General features: G+C 38.1%; 1 protein-coding gene across 4 annotated transcripts in view; it reads left to right on the top strand.

Annotated features, from left to right (window-relative positions):
• CBFA2T2 (CBFA2/RUNX1 partner transcriptional co-repressor 2) overlaps nucleotides 1-26,045 on the top strand; it is a 180,996-nt gene that overhangs the window by 109,823 nt on the left and 45,128 nt on the right. For all 4 annotated transcript variants that reach the window (XM_068523864.1, XM_068523863.1, XM_068523862.1 and 1 more), the window contains 2 exons: nucleotides 17,162-17,305; nucleotides 20,772-21,013. In XM_068523864.1, the coding sequence (XP_068379965.1) occupies nucleotides 17,162-17,305; nucleotides 20,772-21,013 (386 nt within the window). The remainder of the gene's footprint in view (nucleotides 1-17,161; nucleotides 17,306-20,771; nucleotides 21,014-26,045) is intronic.

Genomic DNA, 26,045 nt, shown 5'->3' with positions numbered 1-26,045 from the left:
GGAGCTGAAAACATCAGCAGAGAAATGCAAAGCAGAATGTTCTGTGAAACAGTATGGACAAATTGCAGAACGTGGGAAATAGTGAGAGTGAGGAGCTTGTAAACATGTTATAAATCTTTGACTTTATGACTAATCCAAAGAAACTGATTAGTAGCTTGAAGAAGAGGATCTGAATAAACTATCAAAGTATGAACAAATATTTAGTGTATAAATAGTCACTATCCTTTTTTTTTTTTTAAAGAAATATGTATTGAGCTCAGTTGTTAGGTTTTGTTTGTTTAAATATTTATTTATTTGGCTGCCTCAGGTCTTAGTAGCGGCACGCTGGCTCTTCGTTGCGGCGTGCAGGTTTCTCTCTAGTTGTGGCACGCAGGCTTCTCTCTAGTTGTAGCATGTGGCCTTAGTTGCCCCGCAGCGTGTGGGATCATAGTTCCCCGACCAGGGATCGAACCCGCGTCCCCTGCATTGGAAGGCGGATTCTTAACCAGTGGACCACCAGGGAAGTCCCGTCACTATCCTTTTTTAAATTTATTTTTTATTGAAGTATAGTTGAATTACAATGTGTTAGTTTCTGGTGTACAGCAAAGTGATTCAGTTATACATATATATTTTTTCATATTCTTTTCCATTATGGTTTATTATAGGATACTGAATATAGTTCCCTGTGCTGTACAGTAGGACCTTGTTGTTTATCCATTCTCTATATAATAGTTTGCACCTGCTAATCCCAAACTCCCAATCCATCCCTCCCCCTCATCCCTTCCCCCTTGGCAACCACAAGTCTGTTCTCTATGTCTGTGAGTCTGTTTCTGTTTCATAAATAAGTTCATTTGTGTCATATTTTAGATTCCACATATAAATGCTATCATATGATATTTGTCTAATCAGTCAACAAGTCCTATTTATTGTAACTGTAATTATTTTTGAAATTTATCCCTATTTTTCCATTCCTATTGCTACTCCTATCTAAGGCCACAATCATCTCCCACTATAATAACCTTGTAGGTAGTCTCTTCCTGCATTATGATCTCACCATTTTCCCCATCGCAGCTAGTGATCTTTCTTTTCTTAGGAAATATTTCAAGTTTGCAAAGTAAGAAAAAAGCACACTATAACAAACACTCATGTACCCACCCTTAGCTTTGTCAAATTTTAATGTTTTGTCTTATAATTTGCTTCAGATCTCTTAACAAAGTGAAATGTTAGAACTACAATTTGTGACTCTGCCTGATTCCATTCCTTTCCTTCCCTTTGCATTAGTCAGTATCCTGAATTTGATGTTTATTATTCCCTTGCTTTTGCACAATATTTTACTACATATATGTATGTAAATGTATCATATGTAAATCAATCCCTTATCATATATAAATTTAAAAATGGTTTTTATGGAAGTATCATACTATCCATATTTTTCCTGCAACATACTCTTTTTACCAAATATTTTTACATTGTTTTGGGATTTATCTTTTCGATACATAGAGCTCTGGTTCTCTTATTTTAACACTATTGACTGTTTCATTTCTGAATTAGCCGCAGTCATCTATTCTCTATTGCTGGACATTTAACATGTTTCTCTTATATGTAAATTTTAGTAATTGCTCATCAGGTTACACCAAAAGTCTTGCTGGCATGTAATAAGAATTGTATTGAATTTATACATTAAAATGAAGAGAAAATATTAGTGATAGTAAGTCTTCCCATCCATAAGCACGATAGATCTTTCCAATTATTTGTCTCCTTTTATGTCTTTCAGTCTACTTATGTTCTTTATAAAGGTTTTATATATCTTGTGTTAGGTTTATTCCTAGGTGGTTTATACTTTTTGTTGTATATTCATATCTTTTTGAAATTACTGTTTATTTGCTGGTGTATAGGAATGTGATTAATTTTTAAAATATTGGACTTTTATCTAGCAACCTTGCTGAACCTGCATGTTAATTCTACTATTGGATGGTAGAGTCTCTTGGTTCTATATAGAAAGTCATCTTGTTATGTACAAAAGGATAATTTTATTTCTTTCTTTCCAATCCTTGTACCCATGACGGTTGGTTAACTGTCCTGCTGCTATGGCTTGACTCTTGAGTAAATATTGAATAGAAGCATTGATACTAGACATCTTTATCTTTTGGAGTTGAAAGGCATTGCTTACAATATTTCACCAATAAGTATATGGGTTTTTAGAGGAGACCCTTTATCAAGTTAAGGAATTGATCTTCTATTTCGAGTTTTATTCACGCTCATGAGTGGAATTGGGTTTTAGTGAATGCTTTTCTGTAATTATAGAGGTGATTTTAAGGTGGGTTTTTGGGGGGGAGGATTTTTAAAAATTAATTTTTATTTGAGTATAGTTGATTTACAATATTATATTAGTTTCTGCTGTACAGCAAAGTAAATCTGTTATACATATATATCCACTCTTTTTTAGATTCTTTTCCCATACAGGTAACTACAGAGTATTGAGTAGAGTTCCCTGTGCTATACAGTAGGTTCTTATTATTTATCTGTTTTATATATAGTAGTGTGTATACATCCATCGCAGTCTCCCAATTTATCCCTCCCCCACCCCATAACCTTAAGTTTGTTTTCTACATCTGTGACTGTATTTCTGTTTTGTAAATAAGATCATTTGTACCATTTTTTTAGATTCCACATATAAACTATATCATATGATATTTGTCTTTCTCTGTCTGGCTTACTTAACTTAGTATGACAATCTCCAGATCCATCCATGTCGCTGTAAATGGCATTATTTCATTCTTTTTAAGGTGTTTTTAAAAACTCTGTTAATGTGGTGAATAATTGGATTTTCTAATATTATATTATCCTTACATTCTTAAATAAACTCAGCTTGATTGTGGTTTTTTTAAAAAAAATACATTGCTGGATTTGGTTTGCTAATTTTCTCAGCTTTATTGTGATATAATTTATATATAATAAAATTCACACATGTAATATATACAGTTTAAGTTTTAGCTATTGTATGTAGTTGTGTTAGCACCATTATAATCAAGATATGGAATATTTCCATCACCATAAAAAGATTTATCATGCCCCCTAATGTGCCCCTTTGTAGTCAGTTTCTTCCCATCAGTACCAGGGACTGATCTGCTTTTTGTCACTAATTTTGTCTTGTCTGAAGTTTCAGGTAAATAAGATAATACAGTATGTAGTTTTGTTGTGTGCCTGGCATCTTTCACTTAGCCTAATGCTTCTGGTATTATCCATGTTGTTGGATGGTAGTGTGTCCTTTTTTTTTGTTTGTTTTAAAGATTTATTTTTATTTATTTATTTTGGCGGTGCTGGGTCTTAGTTGCGGCATGTGGGATCTTTCAGTTGCAGCATGCGGGCTTCTTAGTTGTGGCATGCGAACTCTTAGTTGCGGCATGCATGTGGGATCTAGTTCCGATCCGGGATAGAACCCGGGCCCCCTGCACTGGGAGCTCAGAGTCTTACCCACTGGACCACCAGGGAAGACCTGGTATTGTGTTCCTTTTTGTTGATGTGTTACAATTTGTGTTTCTTTGATGACTAGCATGTTGAGCATCTTTTTATGTCCTTATCAGTCATTTGTATATCATTTGGGAATTGTCCCTTTAAATCTTTCTGTGCATTCTTAAAATTGGGTTGTTTGTTATTATCAAGTTGTTAGAGTTACTTATATATTCTGGGTTATCTCTGTGTCTGGTGTCAGATGGCACCGGTAGAAGATACAGGAAAGAGAGATGACTGAGGAGGAGATAAGCATAATCATGAAGCCAGTGATCCTTCACAGGTATGCTGGTCATCTTTGAGGTTCTCCTTTTAGGTCTGTCTGATTTTTGGAAGAACATCAGGTAACTAGCCTCCTATTTGCAACTCCTTAGCTCTGACTTCGTGTTGTTAGTGTTCTGTCTTTAAATAATTTTTTTTCTGTTTTAAGGTAATTTTCATATGTTATTTTCTTTCAAGGTCAATAAGTAGAAGTCTCTTTATATACAGTCTTAAGAAAACAAAAGCTTTATTCAGATGAACCACTTCAGTGGATGTGGGTTAAAAAAAAATGTTTTATAGGCATAGAAAAAAAAGTAAACTAAGAATTAGATGGTTGAATTTTTACAGTTTTTTAATCAATCATAGCAGAGGTTGGGAAACGATGGCCCACTGCCTGGTTTTGCAAATAAAGTTTTATTGGAACACAGCCCAGTTCTTTGTGTATTGTCTACTGTACCACCACAGCAGAGTCGAATACTTGTGACAGAGACCATATGGCCCAAAATGCCAAAAATATTTACTGTCTTGCCCTTTGCAGAAAAAGTTTGCTGATCCCTGAGCTGTAGGAATGTATTAGATAAATTAATTTTCCAATGTAGCGGCCTGAACCAAGATGGCAGAGTAGAAGGACGTGCTCTCACTCCCTCCTGTGAGAACACCAGAATCACAACTAGCTGCTGGACAATCATCGACAGGAAGACACTGGAACTCACCAAAAAAGATACGTCACATCCAAAGACAAAGGAGAATCCACAATGAGACGGTAGGAGGGGCGCAATCACAGTAAAATCAAATCCCATAACTGCTGGGTGGGTGACTCACAGACCGGAGAACACTTATACCACGGAAGTCCACCCACCGGAGTGAAGGTTCTGAGCCCCATGTCAGGCTTCCCAACCTGGGGGTCCGGCAACGGAAGGAGGAATTCCTAGAGAATCAGACTTTGAAGGCTAGTGAGATTTGACTGCAGGACTTCAACAGGACTGGGGGAAACAGAGACTCCACTCTTGGAGGGCACACACAAAGTAGTGTGCACATCGGGACCCAGGGGAAGGAGCAGTAACCCCAGGGGAGACTGAACCAGACCTACCTGCTAGTGTTGGAGGGTCTCCTGCAGAGGCGGGGGGGTGGCTGTGGCTCACCGTAGGGACGAGGACACTGGCAGCAGAAGTTCTGGGAAGTACTCCTTGGCGTGAGCCCTCCCAGAGTCTGCCATTAGCCCCAACAAAGAGCCCAGGTAGGCTCCAGTGTTGGGTTGCCTCAGGCCAAACAACCAACAGGGAGGTAACGCAACCCCACCCATCAGCAGTCAATCGGATTAAAGTTTTACTGAGCTCTGCCCACCAGAGCAACAGTCAGCTCTACCCACCAGCTGTCCCTCCCATCAAGCTTCTTAGATAGCCTCATCCACTAGAGGGCAGACAGCAGAAGCAAGAAGAACTACAATCCTGCAGCCTGTGGAACAAAAACCACATTCACAGAAACACAGACAAGATGAAAAGGCAGAGGGCTACGTACCAGATGAAGGAACAAGATAAAACCCCAGAAAAACAACTAAATGAAGTGGAGATAGGCAACGTTCCAGAAAAAGAATTCAGAATAATGATAGTGAAGATGATCCAGGACCTCGGAAAAAGAATGGAGGCAAAGATCGAGAAGATGCAAGAAATGTTTAACAAAGACCTAGAAGAATTAACACACAAACAGAGATGAACAATACAATAAGTGAAATGAAAACTACACTAGAAGAAATCAATAGCAGAAAAACTGAGGCAGAAGAACGGATAAGTGACCTGGAAGACAGAATGGTGGAATTCACTGCTGTGGAACAGACTAAAGAAAAAAGAATGAAAAGAAACGAAGACAGCCTAAGAGACCTCTGGGACAACATTAAATGCAACAACATTCACATTATAGGGGTGCCAGAAGGAGAAGAGAGAGAGAAGGACCAGAGAAAATATTTGAAGAGATTATAGTCGAAAACTTCCCTAACATGGGAAAGGAAATAGCCACCCAAGTCCAGGAAGCGCAGAGCATCCCATATAGGATAAATGCAAGGAGAAACATGCTGAGACACATAGTAATCAAATTGGCAAAAATTAAAGACAAAGAAAAATTATTGAAAGCAGCAAGGGAAAAATGACAAATAACATACAAGGGAACTCGCATAAGGGTAACAGCTGATTTCTCAGCAGAAACTCTACAAGCCAGAAGGGAGTGGCATGATATACTTAAAGTGATGAACGGGAAGAACGTACAACTAAGATTACTCTACCCAGCAAGGATCTCATTCAGATTCGATGGAGAAATCAAAAGCTTTACAGACAAGCAAAAGCTAAGAGAATTCAGCACCACCAAACCAGCTCTACAACAAATGCTAAAGGAACTTCTCTAAGTGGGAAACACAAGAGAAGGAAAGGACCTACAAAAAGAAACCCAGGGGCTTCCCTGGTGGCACAGTGGTTGAGAATCTGCCTGCCAGTGCAGGGGACACGGGTTTGAGCCCTGGTCTGGGAAGATCCCACATGCCGTGGAGCAACTAGGCCCGTGAGCCACAATTACTAAGCCTGCGCGTCTGGAGCCTGTGCTCCGCAACAAGAGAGGCTGCGATAATGAGAGGCCGGCACACCGCAATGAAGAGGGGCCCCCACTTGCCACAACTAGAGAAAGCCCTCGCACAGAAACAAAGACCCAGCACAGCCATAAAAATAAATAAATAAATAAATAAATAAACCCAAAGTTTAAAAAAAAAACCCCAAAACAATTAAGAAAATGGTCATAGGAACATACACATATGGATAATTACCTTAAATGTGAATGGATTAAATGCTCCAACCAAAAGACACAGGCTTGCTGAATGGATACAAAAACAAGACCCATATATATGCTGTTTATAAGAGACCCACTTCAGACCTAGGGACACACACAGACTGACAGTGAGGGGCTGTAAAAAGATATTCCATGCAAATGGAAATCAAAAGAAAGCTGGAGTAGCAATAGAGGAAATCGACAGTAACACAATAATAGTGGGGGACTTTAACACTTCACTTACACCAACGGACAGATCACCCAAAATGAAAATAAATAAGGAAACAGAAGCTTTAAATGACACAATAGACCACATAGATTTAATTGATATTTATAGGGCATTCCATCCAAAAACAGCAGATTACACTTTCTTTTCAAGTGCACACGGAACGTTCTCCAGGATAGATCACATCTTGGGTCACAAATCAAGCCTCAGTAAATTTAAGAAAATTGAAATCATATCCAGCATCTTTTCTGACCACAACGCTATGAGATTAGAAATGAATTACAGGGAAAAAACCGTAAAAAACGCAAACACATGGAGGCTAAACAATACGTTACTAAATACCCAAGAAATCACTGAAGAAATCAAAGAGGAAATCAAAAAATACCTAGAGACAAATGACAATGAAAACACGATGATCCAAAACCTATGGGATGCAGCAAAAGCAGTTCTAAGAGGGAAGTTTATAGCTATACAAGGCTACCTCAAGAAACAAGAAAAATCTCAAGTAAACAATCTAACCTTACACCTAAAGGAACTAGAGAAAGAAGAACAAACAAAACCCAAAGTTAGCAGAAGGAAAGAAATCATAAAGATCAGAGCAGAAATAAATGAAATAGAAACAAAGAAAACAATAGCAAAGATCAATAAAACTAAAAGCTGGTTCTTGGAGAAGATAAACAAAATTGATAAACCATTAGCCAGACGCATCAAGAAAAAGAGGAAGAGGACTCAAATCAATAAAATTAGAAATGAAAAAGGAGAAGTTACAACAGACACCGCAGAAATACAAAGCATCCTAAGAGACTACTACAAGCAACTCTATGGCAATAAAATGGACAACCTGGAAGAATTGGACAAATTCTTAGAAAGGTATAACCTTCCAAGACTGAACCAGGAAGAAACAGAAAATATGAACAGACCAATCACAAGTAATGAAATTGAAACTGTGATTAAAAATCTTCCAACAAACAAAAGTCCAGGACCAGATGGCTTCACAGGTGAATTCTATCAAGCATTTAGAGAAGAGCTAACACCCATCCTTCTCAAATTCTTCCATAAAATTGCAGAGGAGGGAACACTCCCAAACTCATTCTATGAGGCCACCATCACCCTGATACCAAAACCAGACAAAGATACTACAAAAAAAGAAAATTACAGACCAATACCACTGATGAATATAGATGCAAAAATCCTCAACAAAAGACTAGCAAACAGAATCCAACAACACATTAAAAGGATCATACACCAAGATCAAGTGGGATTTATCCCAGGGATGCAAGGATTCTTCAATATACGCAAATCAATCAATGTGATCCGCCATATTAACAAATTGAAGAATAAAAACCATATGATCACCTCAGTAGATGCAGAAGAAGCTTTTGACAAAGTTCATCACCATTTATGATAAAAACGCTCCAGAAAGTGGGCAAAGAGGGAACCTACTTCAACATAATAAAGGCCATATACAAGAATCCCATAGCAAACATCATTCTCAATGGTGAAAAACTGAAAGCGTTTCCTCTAAGATCAGGAACAAGACAACGATGTCCACTCTCACCACTATTATTCAACATAGTTTTGGAAGTCCTAGCCATGGCAATCAGAGAAGAAAAAGAAATAAAAGGAATACAAATTGGAAAAGAAGAAGTAAAACTGTCACTGTTTGCAGATGACATGATACCATACATAGAGAATCTTAAGGATGCCACCAGAAAACTATTAGAGCTAATCAATGAATTTCGTGAAGTTGCAGGATACAAAATTAATGCACAGAAATCTCTTGCATTCCTATACACTAATGATGAAAAATCTGAAAGAGAAATTATGGAAACACTCCCATTTACCACTGCAACAAAAAGAATAAAATACCTAGGAATAAACCTACCTAGGGAGACAAAAGACCTGTATGCAGAAAACTATAGGACATTGATGAAAGAAATTAAAGATGATACCAACAGATGGAGAGATATAGCATGTTCTTGGATTGGAAGTATCAATACTGTGAAAATGACTGTACTACCCAAAGCAATCTACAGAGTCAGTGCAATCCCTATCAAACTACCAATGGCAATTTTTATGGAACTAGAACAAAAACTCTTAAAATTTGTATGGAGGACTCCTGGTGGCGCAGTGGTTAAGAATCCGCCTGCCAATGCAGGGGACATGGGTTCGAGCCTTGTCTGGGAAGATCCCACATGCCGCAGAGCTACTAAGCTCGTGCGCCACAATTACTGAGCCTGTGCTCTAAGAAAGCCTATGAGCCACAACTACTGAATCTCGCGCGCCTAGAGCCCGTGCTCTGCAATAAGAGAAGCCACCACAGTGAGGAGCCCACACACCAAAACGAAGAGTAGCCCCCGCTTGCTGCAACTAGAGAAAGCCCGCACGCAGCAACAAAGACGCAACGCAGCCAAAAATAAATAAATAAATAAATTTATTTTTTAAAAAAAATTTTGTATGGAGATACAAAAGACCCCGAATAGCCAAAGCAGTCTTCAGGGAAGAAAACGGAGCTGGAGGAATCAGACTCCCTGACTTCAGACTATACTACAAAGATACAGTAATCAAGACAATATGGTACTGGCACAGAAACAGAAACATAGATCAATGGAACAAGATAGAAAGCCCAGAGATAAACCCACGGACCTATGGTCAAGTAATCTATAACAAAGGAGGTAAGGATATACGATGGAGAAAAGACAGTCTCTTCAATAAGTGGTGGTGGGAGAACTGGACAGCTACATGTAAAAGAATGAAATTAGAACACTCCCTAACACCATACACAAAAATAAACTCAAAATGGATTAGAGACCTAAATGTAAGACCGGACACTATAAAACTCTTAGAGGAAAACATAGGAAGAACACTCTTTGACATAAATCACAGCAAGATCTTTTTTGATCCACCTCCTAGAGTAATGGAAATAAAAACAAAAATAAACAAATGGGACCTAATGAAACTTCAAAGCTTTTGCACAGCAAAGGAAACCAGAAACAAGACGAAAAGACAACCCTCAGAATGGGAGAAAATATTTGCAAACGAATCAACAGACAAAGGATTAATCTCCAAAATATATAAACAGCTCATGCAGCTCAATATTAAAGAAAACAAACAAACCAATCCAAAAATGGGCAGAAGACCTAAATAGACATTTCTCCAAAGAAGACATACAGATGGCCAAGAAGCACATGAAAAGCTGCTCAACATCACTAATTATTAGAGAAATGCAAATCAAAACTCCAATGAGGTATCACCTCACACCAGTTAGAATATCAGAAAATCTGCAAACAACAAATGCTGGAGAGACTGTGGAGAAAAGGGAACCCTCTTGCACTGTTGGTGGGAATGTAAATTGATACAGGCACTATGGAGAACAGTATGGAGGTTCCTTAAAAAACTAAAAATAGAATTACCATATGACCCAGCAGTCCCAGTACTGGGCATATACCCAGAGAAAACCATAATTCAAAAAGACACATGCACCCTAATGTTCATTGCAACACTATTTACAATAGCCAGGTCATGGAAGCAACCTAAATGCCCATCGACAGACGAATGGATAAAGAAGTTGTGATACATATATACAATGGAATATTACTCAGCCATAAAAAGGAACGAAATTGGGCCATTTGTTGAGACGTGGCTGGATCTAGAGACTGTCATACAGAGTGAAGTAAGTCAGAAAGAGAAAAACAAATATCGTATATTAACGCATATATGTGGAACCTAGAAAAATGGTACAGATGAACCGGTTTGCAGGGTAGAAATTGAGACACAGATGTAGAGAACAAACGTATGGACACCAAACGGGGAAAGCCACGGTGGGGTGGTGGTGGTGGTGGTGTGATGAATTGGGCGATTGGGATTGACATGTATACACTGATGAGTATAAAATTGATGACTAATAAGAACCTGTTGTATATTAAAAAAAATTTTTCCAATGTATTTATGAACGTGGAATGGAAAAATTTGTTTTTCAATCCCTATTGCAGTATATGGTAAAGCATTATTTTTGTTTTAGTTTGGCTCTGTCTTCAAGGTCCCTTGTAAAATATTTTCTGTTAATTTCTTGAGTCCTTTTGCCTCAGTTTTTGTTGAATAATAAATTATCTGTCATTGTAAACAATTATTCCTGGCCATCTCTGCATATGAAGCCTGGATGTTGTTAGAAAGTTGGATGCGTTGTCAGGTTTGTGGCCGAGCTACAAGGATGGGAAATGCTCATCCTTAAGCATGTCCTATGTCCATAATCAGTTTAACCAGCCTTATAAGCCTATAAGTGCAACAGTAATTTTGATGTTCTTTCCACTATCTTTAACAGATTAAAATAGTCAATTTTGGAAATGCTTCTTATATGACAGTTACACATTTAGAACATTTACCTATTCTTGGCAGTGGTTAAAGAGAAATTGTGGTCAAGGAAATCTTTTTCCTGATTTTTCCCTTGGTTCTGATCCCAACTTTAGGGGCACCATTGAAAGTATATCCTTCATGCTTTTTGTCATTATGTGCTGCCTGGAAAGCCCGTGTAGCATTTCCAGTAAACTACTTAATGGTCTGTAGAGACATCCCTGGCCTTCATGAGTAAGTCATGCTTCTACTTCTTTATTTTCTTAGTGTTTTGTACACATTTAAGTGTATCTCTCTTTCCTGTAAATCAGGGCCCTGTCTTCTTTATCTCTTTGCCAAAGTCTGGCACAGGTCAGTCAGTAGCATGGGATCTAGAGCACCTCAAAATTCAGCCACAAATAATTGGAAACAATCCAATTCATCAGTAGAGAATTGTTTAAATGAACTGTGGTACATCCCCACAATGGACTATCATGCATTTGTTGTTTTTTTTATTAGTTTTTATTGGAGTATAGTTGATTTACAATGTTGTGTTAGTTTCTGCTGTACGGCAAAGTGAATCAGTTATACATATACGTATATCCACTCTTTTTTAGATTCTGTTCCCATATAGGTCATTACAGAGTACTGAGTAGAGTTCCCTGTGCTATACAGTAAGTTCTTATTAGTTCTCTCTTTTGTATATCGTAGTGTGTATATGTCAATCCCAATGTCCCAATTTATCCCTTACCCCCATCATGCATTTGTTAAAAAGAAAAAAAAAAGGTTGTGGAATTAAGAATTTCAGGACATACTGTAAAATTATGAAACAAAAGAAACAAAAAACCAAGGAGTAGTATAGTTTGTATGTGGTATGGATCAGTTGCCTGTTGGTCTATTGCTATAAGAAACCATGCTAAAACTTAGTGGCCTAAAACAATAAGTTTTTTTTTGTTTTTTGGCTTATGAATCTATGAGTCGGGAAGTTCTCCTGCTCTTGCTTATGTTCATTGATTCATATGTCTACAAGCAGTTAACTACAGATCAGACTCATTAGGTTAGGATCTTACATGTTTGGGGATCAGCTGGCCTTAGCTGGTATAACTCTTCTCTGCTCCATGTGGTCTCATCCTCCTGCAGACTAGTCTGGATTTGCTTTCATGGCAGGGTTAGCGTTCCGAGACAGGTGTAGAACCAGCACTGTGTCACTTCCATCACATTATATTGGCCAGAGCAAGTCAGGGGGCCTGGCCAGATTCAGGGGAATAAGGGGATAGATCCCATTTCCTGAGGCATTGCAAAAGGCATGGTGCCATTCTTAGGGATGCTCAGTTTAATGTAATTATGCTGTCTTTGTATAAATGGGGGTGGGATAAGAATTTATTTTTGCGTTTGCTCATTTGTACAGAGAAAGAATGGATGGATACACAAGAAACAGATTAAAATGATTACGTATGAGGTGGGGTATGTAGGTATAGAAGCAGGGAGTATTTCTTTTTATATCATATATTGATTTTTGAACCGCATAAATGTATACTTATACATACATACAAAAAAGAGAATTTTCTACCTAGCCTCTGCCCCCCAAAATAGTTCTCTTTAAACCATCATGATTATTTCTTAGTTAGGAATATGATTTGTTTTAAAGAAATGGTAATGGCTTTCTTGGACACCCTGTTTGAAATGATCAGTATTTCTGTACTGTGCATCTGAAAGATCTATATTCAGCTTATTTTCCTCAGAGATTATAATCAGGAGCACTTGACCATATCTTCTTCTACCCAGAGTTTAGCATAGATAAACATCTCAATGGCCAAATAAAATGATTCCTTCTAGTAGATTGTTAATCTGATTCAAGTAAACATATAAGAGTGTCTACTGCATTGTACCAGCCATTATTACGTATATTACATACATATCCCTTCCCAATAACCCTGTGTTGTAAGTATTACCCTCAGAGACAGATGAAGAAAACCATAGTCACACAAGTAAGTGATAGAGCATCCTTCACATCAAGCTCACCTTCTTTCACCTAAACATCCTTCCCACTTGCAGCCCTGGGAGTTCCCCTTCTTTCCAGTTGTTTGTGGGTAGCCCTTCCCCTCACATAATTGCATTTTTCTTCTCATTTATACCTCTTCTATTTATTGTTCCTTTGTCATCCTCAAAGTAATTTCTTAAAAACTGTAATGGAAAAGCAGTTCATAATGATTTGTAAATGCTCTCATTTGTGGGCAGTTTATCATACAAGATTCTTCTCAAGTAGCAGTTACCTAGGATGTTTATGTCTGTGTTTAGTATTACTTTCTCTTAAAGCTACAGAATAATTTTGCTCTTTTGCTTCATGTTTGATTCTTCAAATTCCTATGTGGGAAAAAAAATCACACTGCCCTCACACAGGTAACTGTTTATTATTTTGTTCTCTCTTTCATCAGTTTTCTATTTTTATGACATCCATAGCATCTTGCACAATGAAGAGGTAAAATCATTATCCAGACATATTTTTCCATGTTTGTCCCTCTTCTTTAGCTCAAGTTGTTTGGCTTTATGTTGTTAGGTGTTGAAGCATCAGTGATCCTGCAAATTCATGTGGTCATATTTCCGTATATATCCAAATATTTAAAATAACCAAAGCACAGTTATAGAGTGACTAAATTATCAGTTACTTTGAACCTTAGGATCTATGTTTAGCATCAAGTTGAACCTTTCTGATAAAACTAAGGGTTAATTTAATTTTCTAGGACTGAATACTTTGTCTCTTTGACGATTCAAGCAGTGGTGTTTATGGGCTGAAGTCACACTTAAGAAAAAAAAAATTTCTTCTCTTTGAACTTCAAGTTTCTCTGGAATTGAAAAGAGCTCAAAATTTCGTTGGTTCTTTCAAGGGATCCAGGTAGATGTTTTATAAAACCTCAGTTTTATAAAAATTCAGAAGTGAAGTCACTTTAAACGTGATGGCATAAAGGAATGCATTGGCCACCAAGCAGAGGGTTAAAATGCCTGCTTTGGAGTGTACTCCTTATTTACCATCTGAGCAACTGCTGGATTTGGCAGTTTATAAACCAGGATAGAGCTCTCACATCATGAAGTGCATTCTTGCCACCCAGCTTCCAACAAAAATATCATCTTACATTGTACTTGGTAATTTTGCAACTGTTGATTCTTGGATCATTCCATACAGTATCTCTGAGGTCACATGGATTGTTGATAGTATACACATTTTCTTTGGGGAACAAATGTTAATGTTAACTTGGACATAGTCATAAGGCTAGTTAAGTGATAAAATCAGGACTTGACACTAGTCTTCATGTTTTCTAATCATCATTATTCTTTATTGAGTACCTTCTTTTTTTTTTTTTTTTTAAACTTTTGGGTTTATTTATTTATTTATGGCTGTGTTGGGTCTTTGTTTCTGTGCGAGGGTTTTCTCTAGTTGCGGCAAGTGGGGGCCACTCTTCATCACGGTGCGCGGGCCTCTCACTATCGCGGCCTCTCTTGTTGCGGAGCACAGGCTCCAGACGCGTAGGCTCAGCAATTGTGGCTCACGGGCCTAGTTGCTCCGCGGACTGTGGGATCTTCCCAGACCAGGGCTCGAACCCGTGTCCCCTGCATCGGCAGGCGGATTCTCAACCACTGCGCCACCAGGGAAGCCCGAGTACCTTCTTTATACCTAGCACTAGCCTAGGCATTATCTCTAATACTTACATCAAAGTGAGGCCTGGAAAGGTGAAGTGATTTGATAAAATTCATACAGATTTTATCATTCAGTGATAAAATCGTCATTAGAATGACGATTCACACCAAACCTCTCAGTCTCTGTACCCATACTTTTCCTACTAGACAACGGCTGTTGCTTGAAACATGAGGAATGATACTAGTGTTGCAGGTTTGTGAGTAGTGACGTGAATAAGAGATAGGTAGTTTTAACCTAATATAAACCGTACTCTGGAGTCTGGGTTTTCCTCAGTTTCTAAGCTTTCAGTTGGTATATAATTCAGTGTTTTGCAGTTGGGCTGCTCTTGAGTTTTTCATTCTGCCAAGTGCTGACTGCTAAAACACATCTCACTGATAAGCCCTCCTCAGGCCTTTGGCGCCCTTGCTGTAAAGGCAGGTGGTCTGAAGAAAGGCTCCCCCTAGGTTGTTGCACGCTATACACAACACATAACAGGGCAAGACAACTGTTAGTTCCTTCCTTCTTTTCTCCCCCCACCCTCCAGAAAGCTGGGTCCCAGATGGAAGAGCTGGAAACGTGTCAACTGTTCTCTGAAGGGCATTGAGAAAACACTGTCAAGAAGAAAAAGGCAAACGCAATAGCTAATTAGTTCACTAATCAGACGGGATGACCATCCATTTTACAAAGAAAATGTCCTGGACAGAGACGGGAAGGGCTGGCAGAGTGTGCTCACATGGCTCTCAAAGAACTACACATTTTTGTCAGGGGATTTGTAACTTGGGGGCATTGCTGCCCTGATTGACTTTATATATTCATTATATCTCTTCCCAAAATGTGACCACTGCAAACTAAGGCATAAAAATAATATTTGGGGATGTTTTCCTCTTGAGAAAGTGTCCTTGAATGTGCAAAGATGCGCCTTGTTGCCAGTGTCATGAATCCTTTTATATGTATTGTGTTTATAACTATGATCTCAGTGAAGGAAAACTTTGATTTAACATTCTCATTTGAACCTTTGGTCTCCATTTCTTGTACTTTACATTGAATTCAGCAGTTATTGGAGAATAAACACAGGGTACTTAAAGGAAAAGCTTGGAATTACTGAGAGGAACATAGCTCAATTTAAAGGTGATTATGGTAGCCCTGGCCCTATTATTAACGAAGTAGGTAACAAGTTCCCTTTAATGGGAAAAAATAACTTTTTGAAGATATTAGAACATTACGCTTCATTATCAAGTCTTCTTCATACTAGCTCAGACCTAATTCTAACATCAAGTTAATCTACCTAATCTGACTTTCTGGGATTTGTTGCCGTCGAGTGTTATCAAACAGCTGCTTATTATGAATTGTCCTCATAGATGAAGTAGCCTGTGCTTAGCTTAGGGTCAGCTCTACTTTTCTGTTTTTTGGACAATATACATCGTAAATGACATGCCTGGTATCAGAGATGTTGACTCCACTTCATTTTTCTTACTTAGAATAGTTGATATGTATAAACATGTATTTCATCATTTGTAGTAATTTATATACAACTGACTGATTCTATTTCCGTGGCATGGAGTTGATGCTTACTTGTCTGGACAGCCCCACGTTAGCTTTTTTTCCCCCTACTACTTCAGTTAATTTGTAAGAAGTCAAGAAAGAATGCCGTTGAGATAAGCTGAATTTATAACCTGGTTTCTTCCTTTCTCAGCCACCCTCCTCACTGTTAACTCTCATGTCACATCATCCCTTGACCTTGCTGCCTTGTCTTGGATTCCTAGGATTGCCATAACAAAGTACCATAAACTGGGTAGCTTAACACAACACTATTCTCTCACAGTCCCAGAGGCCAGAAGTCCAAAATCAAGGTATCAGCAGGGTGGATTCCTTCTTGGCCTCAGAGGAAGAATCTATTCTATACCTGTCTCCTAGCTTCAGGTGTTTGCTGATAATCCTTGGCATTGCTTGGCTTGTAGATGGCAACATTCCAATCTCTGCCTCCATTGTCACATGCGTTCTCTCTGTGGGACTATGTCTGTCTTCACGTAGTAGACTTCCCTCTGTGTGTGTGTCTGTCTTTTCTCCTCTTCTTATAAGGACATCATTCATACTGGATTTAGGAACTACCCAGATAATCCAGGGTGATCTCCTCCCCTCAAGATCCTGAACTTAATTATATCTTCAAGGACATTTTTTCCAAATAAGGAAACATTCACAGTTCAAGGAATTAAGAGGTAGACACATTTTGGGGGGCCACCATTCAGCCTATTATACTAAGTAAGCATCTTCTTCACTTCTCAGTCCTCTAGGTAAATAATGTTGGTATTTCAGATTGTTGTCACTATTTTTATTTAATAGAAAATTCTGATTTCCATTCCTTTTATTCTCTACAGTTGGTGCTGACAAAAGGGTGCCAGCAATGCCTGGATCGCCTGTGGAAGTGAAGATACAGTCAAGATCCTCACCTCCCACCATGCCACCCCTCCCACCAATAAATCCCGGAGGACCTAGGCCAGTGTCATTCACTCCTACAGCATGTGAGACCTCTTAATTACTTGGGTTTGTGGTTCACAGTGACATTTGGATCTAAATGAATGTCATTAAGCCTTCTGTATATACTACTCAACATTTTCAAAATGGCTGTTGACACACACACGTGTATCTTGGTTGTTTCTTTTCTAAGTTTCTTTTTCCCTCTGAGAATAGTACATAGCTGATATAGGTATTTGGAAATTTAGTAGTCTAAATATTTTGTTTTCATACTTTTTGGCTTGTAATTATCTATTTTCATTTCTTTGGCTCTAAAATAATGAATTTTAATTATTATATTGATTAATAGGATTCAAAGTAAGTTTCATAAAATGACTGAACTACTCCAGGACTGTCATGGTAAGGCTTTTTACAAAAAAATTGATTATTTTATTAGTTTACTAGGGCTGCTGTAACAGAATACCAAAGACCAGGTGGCTTAAACAACAGAAATTAATTTTTCACAGTTCTGGAGGTTAGAAGTCCAAGATCAAGATGTCAGCCGGTTTGGTTTCTTCGGAAGCCTCTCTCCTTGTCTTGCAGATAGCTGCCTTCTTGCTCTGTCCTCTCATAGCCTTTCCTTGTGCATGTGCATCCTTGGTGCTTCCTCCTCTTCTTATAAGTACAACAGTCATATTGGATTAGGACCTAGGCAGATGACTTCATTTAACCTTTAAGGGCCCTATCTCCAAATATAATCACATTCTGAGGTACTGGGGGTCAGAACTTCAACATAGGAGTTTGGGAGTGGGATACAGTTTAGTCCATAACAATTATATTAGACAATGAATAAAAGTTGTTCAGCCTTACTAGTCACCAAGGAAATGCAAACTAAAACCCAATGTAGTACCACATACACCCACAAGAATGTTCAGAATGAAAAAGAATATCAAGTTTTGGTGAGTATGTGTGGAGCAGCTTGAACTATCATACATTGTTTATGAGAGAAATTTTTAGTAGTATCTACTAAAGCTGAATTTCCCCAAACCCTGTAACTCCGCAAATTTAGTCCTAAAACCTCAATTTAAAAAAGAAGGTTTAATTATTTATTGTCCCAAAACATTTGAAATTGAGTAACTGGCAGCTGTAAAAATTTGAGCCAAAGTTTATGAAATGAAGTTTGATATCCTTTTTTCTTAAATTGTATTTTTTATCTCAAAGTTAAACAGCCTTAGATAAAGATACTATCTTGAAGTGAAACAGATTTAAACCCAGGATGTCATTCAAATTTCAAGATATAGACAGTAGGGGTGTGTGTGTGTGTGTGTGTGCGTGTGTGTGTGTGTGTGTGTGTGTGTGTGGTCAACCCTTTGACCCCCATATTTGACTATTTAGGGATGAATATGTTTTATTTCGGAAAATGTGATCATACACTGTCACTGAAGAAATTGTAAAACAGCCCATGTAAGTGTCAGGGTGGCGAAAAGCATAGTAATGTATATTTTTACAGGTTGCTTCAAAAGAGGGCAGCTCTCCAATGGCAATGAACCTTTCTGTGAACACAAAGAAATGATACACCATTGCAGCTGATTTTCTGTATTGCTGAGGTTGGGTGTTGAGCCTTCCTTTCCAGTAGCTCTAGCGTCCTTTACTGGAAGACACAGTAGAGACACCCTCTTTTTCTCAGCCTGTTAACCTTTTATGCAGTGAGCCATACACATACAGCATACACAGTTCATAACAGCTTAGCTAATTATGATATACACAGATGTGTGTTCAATCAAGAAGTAGAAAGTTTTTCAAGGCAGTATAAATATAGAAAGAAATAAGTATAATTTGGTAAGTAAAATAATGGAAGCATGTACTTGGGCAGCACAAAGGAAAGTTATTAAATCTAGTAGGAGCAGTGGAGTCTCTCAAATAATGCTTCTTAATACAGGTGATATGTTTTTAGACTTAGTTTTACTTTCTTAAATTTTCAAGCCTGGATATGATTAAGTGAAAAATCTATTGACACTTAGGCACTAGGTAATTTTATTTCATTCATCAGGGAAGAAGGAGCTTTGCCTCCAAGAACATAGCTCTAGAGTTGTGTTCCAAATTAAAACTACAAGAAATGACTGTTAAGAACAATGGGCAGGGACTTCCTTGGTGCTGCAGTGGTTAACAATCCACCTGCCAATGCAGGGGACACAGGTTAGATCCCTGGTCCTGGAAGATCCCACATGCCACGGAGCAAGTAAGCCCGTGCGCCACAACTACTGAGCCCGCGTGCCTAGAGCCCATGCTCTGCAACAAGAGAAGCCACCTCAATGAGAAGCCTGCACACCGCAACAAAGACCCAGCTCGCCACAGCTAGAGAAAGCCCACCCACATGCAGCAACAAAGACCCAATGCAAATAAAAATTAAAATAAATACATAAATTTATTAAAAAAAGAAAAAAGAACAACAGGTAAATAGGAAAACCGTAGTTAATCACACGTATTATAATTTGAGCAGAAATACAGAATGGAAGTGTCCCATATGGTATCTAGAAAATGCTGTATTGAATGACCAAGAATTTGGCACTGTCAAGGCAGGGAAAAACTGATTTTGATGGACATGAGTATTCCGAGTGGTCAAAGAGATATATATCTCATTGCAGGAATAGGTCATTAAACCTATAGCCTAGAAAAAACATTTCTCACATTAACACAACTCTCTGCTTTCTGATTATCTTGTTCAAATGCTATATATATTTTTTTTAATATAAATTTATTTATTTAATTTATTTTTGGCTGCATTGGGTCTTTGTTGCTGCGTGCGGGCTTTCTCTAGTTGTGGCGAGCAGGGGCTACTCTTCATTGCAGTGCGTGGGCTTCTCATTGCAGTGGCTTCTCTTGTTGCAGAGCACGGGCTCTAGGTGCACGGGCTTCAGTAGTTGTGGCATGCGGGCTCAGTAGTTGTGGCTTGCGGGCTCTAGAGTGCAGGCTCAGTAGTTGTGACGCACAGGCTTAGTTGCTCTGTGGCATGTGGGATCTTCCCAGACCAGGGCTTGAACCCGTGTCCCCTGCATTGGCAGGCGGATTCTTAACCACTGTGCCACCAGGGAAGCCCCCAAATGCTATATTTTAATTGACTGCTTAGATTATTTGGAAACCTGAGGTTGGGAAGGAGATGTCACATAAAAGATGGGCATGAGTGTCCAGTCATTGGAAATACATATTCTACCAGACTCCTCTCATGCAGCCCATTGCAAGAAGTCTTAAAAACTACCCATCCCTCCCCTTGGCACCTGTAGAATTTAGATGTCCCTTCTCTTTGCTCTTGTAGCACTCATACTCTTCTAACACTTTATGTTATTCTGTTACCATTTTTTACCTGGCAACCTGTCTCACTATAAAGCAACATTGTTGAGGGCTGAAAACGTGTCTTGTATACTCTTTTAACATATGATTTACAAAATTCAAATGAATAAATGAAGGCAAATGCAAAAAAAGAAGAAATTAACAGAGATCCTTATGTTTTGCACTTAAACCAAGTCTTTCTTTTAGTGAGCAACGGCATCAACCATTCTCCTCCCACCCTGAATGGTGCCCCCTCACCACCACAGAGATTCAGCAATGGTCCTGCCTCTTCCACATCATCTGCACTAACAAATCAACAGTTGCCAGCCACTTGTGGTGCCCGGCAGCTGAGCAAGTTGAAACGTTTCCTCACCACTCTGCAACAGTTTGGCAATGACATCTCACCTGAGATTGGGGAGAAGGTGCGGACTCTTGTTCTAGCACTGGTGGTAAGTACATCACTGTCGACAGCTGCTTGAGTATATGGCTCAGAACTGAAGCCAGCAGAGAAGTTGTACATACTTCTCCTCATTCCCTAACTTGTAGCAGTGTGGCAGATTCTACAGTCTAGATTAGTTTAACTTGTATAATAATGTTGAATCATGGATTTCAGTTGTGCATAATGTTTATCAAAGAAACAAAAGCAAAATCTATAACGTTTACCGTATTGTTTCTTATGGTATCAATTTAATTCCGATAAACAACTTTGAATTTCTCTTAAAAGTGAGTTTCAACGGCCCGCTGAGGTTCAACTAAGTTTTGTTCCTTAATATATTCAGTGCCTGGTGCATTGTTTCCAAACCAGAGAAAAAAGACAAATGGTTTAATTTTCAAGATAATTATTTGTGAAATTACAAGTTTTGTGGTCTAAATAAATAGTATCAAAGGGATTACATTCTTCAGCTCCTCATGCAAATACAAAATAAAAATTAAAATTTCTTTAGGATTTCCACACAAATTAAAATTTCTTTAGGATTTTCAAGGAACACATTTTTTTTCCATACTGAGTGGCGAATCCATGATATAAGGTAGTGATCTTCTTACATTGACAGCTGGGAGGGGTTTGACTCTTAGTGTATATAAGGGACAAGCTTCCAGTTCTTAATGTTTGTAAATTGAATTCCTCAAGATTTACCTCAACTAAAAGCACACTGTGCTCCTACGTATTACCCTCTGTATGTGATAAAGATGAGTCACAGTACTAAACTTTTACCAGGCAGTTCTCAAAGTGTAATTAGGGACCCCTAGGATTTCTCGAGACCCTTTTTGGAAGTCCAGGAGGTCAAAAACATTTTCATAATAATACTAAAATGTTACTTGCCTTTTGACTCTTATTCTCTCATGACTGTATTGTGGAATTTTATAGAGGCTGCATGGCATAGGATGTTGAAACAGGTTAAATGCAGAAGCAGATTAGGAGAATCCAGCTCTCTTTTATTAAGCTAGATAGCAGAGAGATTTGCAAAACTGTACAAACAGTGCCATTCTCCTTACTACATTTTTTAACCATTTTTAAAAATTGAAGTATAGTTAATTTACAATGTTGTGTTAGTTTCAGGTGTACAGCAAAGTGATTCAGTTACATTCTTTTTCAGATTCTTTTCCATTATAGGTTATTACAAGGTATTGAATATAGTTCCCTGTGCTATACAGCAGGTCCTTGTTGTGTATCTATTTTATACATAGTAGTGTGTATCTGTTAATCCCAAATTCCTAATTTATTCCTTCCCCACTTTCCCTTTTGGTAAACATAGTTTGTTTTCTATGCCCGTGAGTCTATTTCTGTTTTGTAAACAAATTCATTTATATCATTTTTTTAGAGTCAACATTGAAGTGATAATTGGAATTCCCTGGCAGTCCAGTGGTTAGGACTCTGTGCTTTCACTGCTGTGGACCATGGTTCAATCCCTGGTTGGGGAACTAAGATTCTGCAAGCTGTGCTACACAGCCAAAAAAAAAAAAAAATTTCAGTGATATCATATGCTATTTGTCTTTCTCTGCCTGACTTACTTCACTTAATATGATAATCTCTTTCTAGATCCATCCATGTTGCTGCAAATGGCATTATTTCATTCTTTTTTATGACTTAGTAATATTCCATTGTGTGTATATGCTGCATCTTCTTTATCCATTCATCTGTCGATGGACATTTAGGTTGTTTCCATATCTTGGCTATTGTAAATACTGCTGCTGTGAACATAGGGGTGCATGTATCTTTTCAGATTATAGCTTTGTCCAGATATATGCTCAGGAGCATATGGCAACTCTATTTTTAGTTTTTTGAGGAAACGCCATACTTTTCTCCATAGTGGCTGCACCAATTTACATTCCCACCAACAGTGGGAATGTAAAAGAAAAAGGAGGTTTCTTTTTTCTCCACACCCTCTCCAGCATTTATTATTTGTAGACTTCTTAATGATGGCCATTCTGACCAGCGTGAGGTGGTACCTCATTGTAATTTTGATTTGCATTTCTCTAGTAATTAGCAGTGTTGAGCATCTTTTCATGTGCCTGTTGGCCATCTGTATGTCTTCTTTGGAGAAACGTCTGTTTTGGTCTTCTGCCTATTTTTTTTTAATTGGGTTGTTTGTTTTTTTGATATTAAGCTATATGAGCTGTTTGTATATTTTGGAGATTAACCTCTTGTCGGTTGCATTGTTTGCAAGTATTTTCTCCCAGCGTGTAGATTGTCTTTTCATTTTGTATATGGATTCCTTTGCTGGGCAAAAGCTTTTAAGTTTAATTAGATCCCATTTGTTTATTTATTTTTTTATTTCCATTACTCTAGGAGATGGATCCAAAAAAGTATTGCTGTGATTTATGTCAAAGAGTGTTCTGCCTATGTTTTCCTCTAGGAGTTTTACAGTATCCAGTCTTATATTTAGGTCTTTAATCCATTTTGGGTTTATTTTTCTATATGGTGTTAGAGAATGTGCTAATTTCATTCTTTTACATATAGCTGTCCAGTTTTCCCACCACCACTTATTGAAGAGACTGTCTTTTCTGCATTGTATATTCTTGCCTCCTTTGTTGTAGATTAATTGACCATAAGTGCATGGGTTTATTTCTGGGCTTTGTGTCCTTTTCCGTTGATCTGTGTGTCTGTTTTTGTGCCAGTACCATACTTTCTTGATTACTGTAGCTTTGTAGTATAGTCAAATTAGGGAGTGTGATTCCTCCAGCAGTGTTTTTTCTCAAGATTGTTTTGGCTATTTGGCGTCTTTTGTGTTTCCACACAAATTAAAATTTTTTTTGTTCCAGTTCTGTGAAAAATGCCATTGGTGATTTGATAGGGATTGCATTGAATCTGTAGATTTCCTTGGGTAGTATGGTCATTTTAACAATATTCGTTCTTCTAATCCAAAAACAAGGTATATCTTTGCATCAGTTTGTGTCATCTTCAGTTTCTATCATCAGTGTCTTATAGTTTTGGGGTACAGGTATTTTCCCTCCTTAGGTACATTTATTCCTAGGTATTTTATTCTTTTTGATGCAGTGTTAAATGGGATTGTTTGCTTAATTTCTCTTTCTGATATTTCATTGTTAGTGTATAGAAATGCAACAGATTTTTGTATCCTGCAACTTTATTGAATTCACTGATGAGCTCTAGTAGTTTTCCGGTAGCATCTTTAGGATTTTCTGTATGTAGCATCATGTCGTCTGCAAACAGTGACAGTTTTACTTTTACTTTTCCAGATTGGATTCCTTTTTTTTTTTTTTTTCTTCTTTGATTGCTGTGGCTGGGACTTCCAAAACTATGTTGAATAAAAATGGCAAGAGTGGGCATCCTTGTCTTGTTCCTAATCTTAGAGGAAATGCTTTCAGCTTTTCACCATTGAGTATGCTGTTAGGTGTCGGTTTGTCATATATGGCCTTTATTATGCTGAGGTATGTTCTCTCTGTGGCCACTTTCTGAAGAGTTTTTATCATAAATGGATGTTGAATTTTATCAAAAGCTTTTTCTGCATCTGTTGAGATGATCATATGGTTTTTATTCTTCAGTTTGTTAATGGTGTATAACATTGATTAATTTGTGGTGATCATGGTGTATAATCCTTTTAATGTGTTGTTGGATTCTGTTTGCTAGTATTTTGTTGAGGATTTTTGCATCTGTGTTCATCAGTGGTATTGGCCTGTAATTTTCTTTTGTTTTGTAATATCTTTATCAGGGTGATTGTGACCTCATAGAATGAGTTCGGAAGTGTTCCTCCCTCTGCCATTTTTTGGAATAGTTTCAGAAGGATAGGTATTAACTCTTCTTTAAATGTTTGGTATAATTCACCTGTGAAGCCATCTGGTCTTGGACTTTTGTTTGTTGGGAGTTTTTAAGTTGCTTATTTAATTTCTTTTTTTAAAATTTTTATTTATTTTTGGCTGTGTTGGGTCTTTGTTGCTGCGTGCAGGCTTTCTCTAGTTGTGGCAAGCGGGGGCTACTCTTTGTTGCAGTGCACGGGCTTATTGCGGTGGCTTCCCTTGTTGCGGAGCATGGTCCCTAGAGCACGTGGGCTTCAGTAGTTGTGGCTCACAGGCTCTAGAGCGCAAACTCTGTAGTTGTGGCTCACTGGCTTAGTTGCTCTGCGGCATGTGGGATCTTACCGGACCAGGGATCGAGCCCATGTCCCCTGCATTGGCAGGCAGATTTTTAACAACTGCGCCACCGGGGAAGTCCCAGGTTGCTTATTTAATTTCATTACTGGTAATTGGCCGGTTCATATTTTCTGTTTCTTCCTGGTTCAGTCTTGGAAGATTGTACATTTCTAAGAATTTGTCCATTTCTTCTAGGTTGTCCATTTTTTTGGTATATAGCTGCTCCGAGTAGTCTCTTAAGATCCTTTGTGTTTCAGTGGTGTCAGTTGTAACTTCTCCTTTTCTGATTTTATTGATTTGGGCCCTCTCCCTTTTTTTTCTTGATGAGGCTGGCTAAAGGTTTATCAATTTTGTTTATCTTTTCAGAGAACCAGTTTTTAGTTTCATTGATGTGTTCTGTTTTTTGTGGGTTTTTTTAGCCTCTACTTCATTTATTTCTGCTGTGATCTTTATGATTTCTTTCCTCCTACTAACTTTGGGTTGTGTTTGTTCTTCTTTCTCTAGTTGCTTTAGGTATAAGTTTATGTTGTTCATTTGAGAGTTTTCATGTTTCCTGAGGTAAGCTAGTATCACTATAAACTTCCCTCTTAGAACTGCTTTTGCTGTGTCCCATGGGTTTTGGATTGTTGTGTTTTCGTTTTCATTTGTCTCTAGGTATTTTTTAATTTCCTCTTTGATTTCTTCAGTGATCCATTGGTTGTTCAGTAGCATGTTGTTTAGCCTCCATGTGTTTGTGTTTTAGAAGATGCTTGATATGATTTCAGTTTTCTTAAATTTACCAAGTCTTGCTTTCTTGCCCAGCATGTGATCTGTCCTGGAGAATGTTCCATTTACACGTGAAAAGAATTTGTATCCTGCTGCTTTCAGATGGAATGCCCTATAAATATCAATTAA

This window comes from Eschrichtius robustus, chromosome 16, assembly GCF_028021215.1.
Source record: "Eschrichtius robustus isolate mEscRob2 chromosome 16, mEscRob2.pri, whole genome shotgun sequence".
Lineage (NCBI taxonomy): Eukaryota > Metazoa > Chordata > Mammalia > Artiodactyla > Eschrichtiidae > Eschrichtius > Eschrichtius robustus.
The sequence above is the reverse complement of the archived record's forward strand: the minus strand, read 5'-3'. Positions and strand labels throughout refer to the sequence as shown.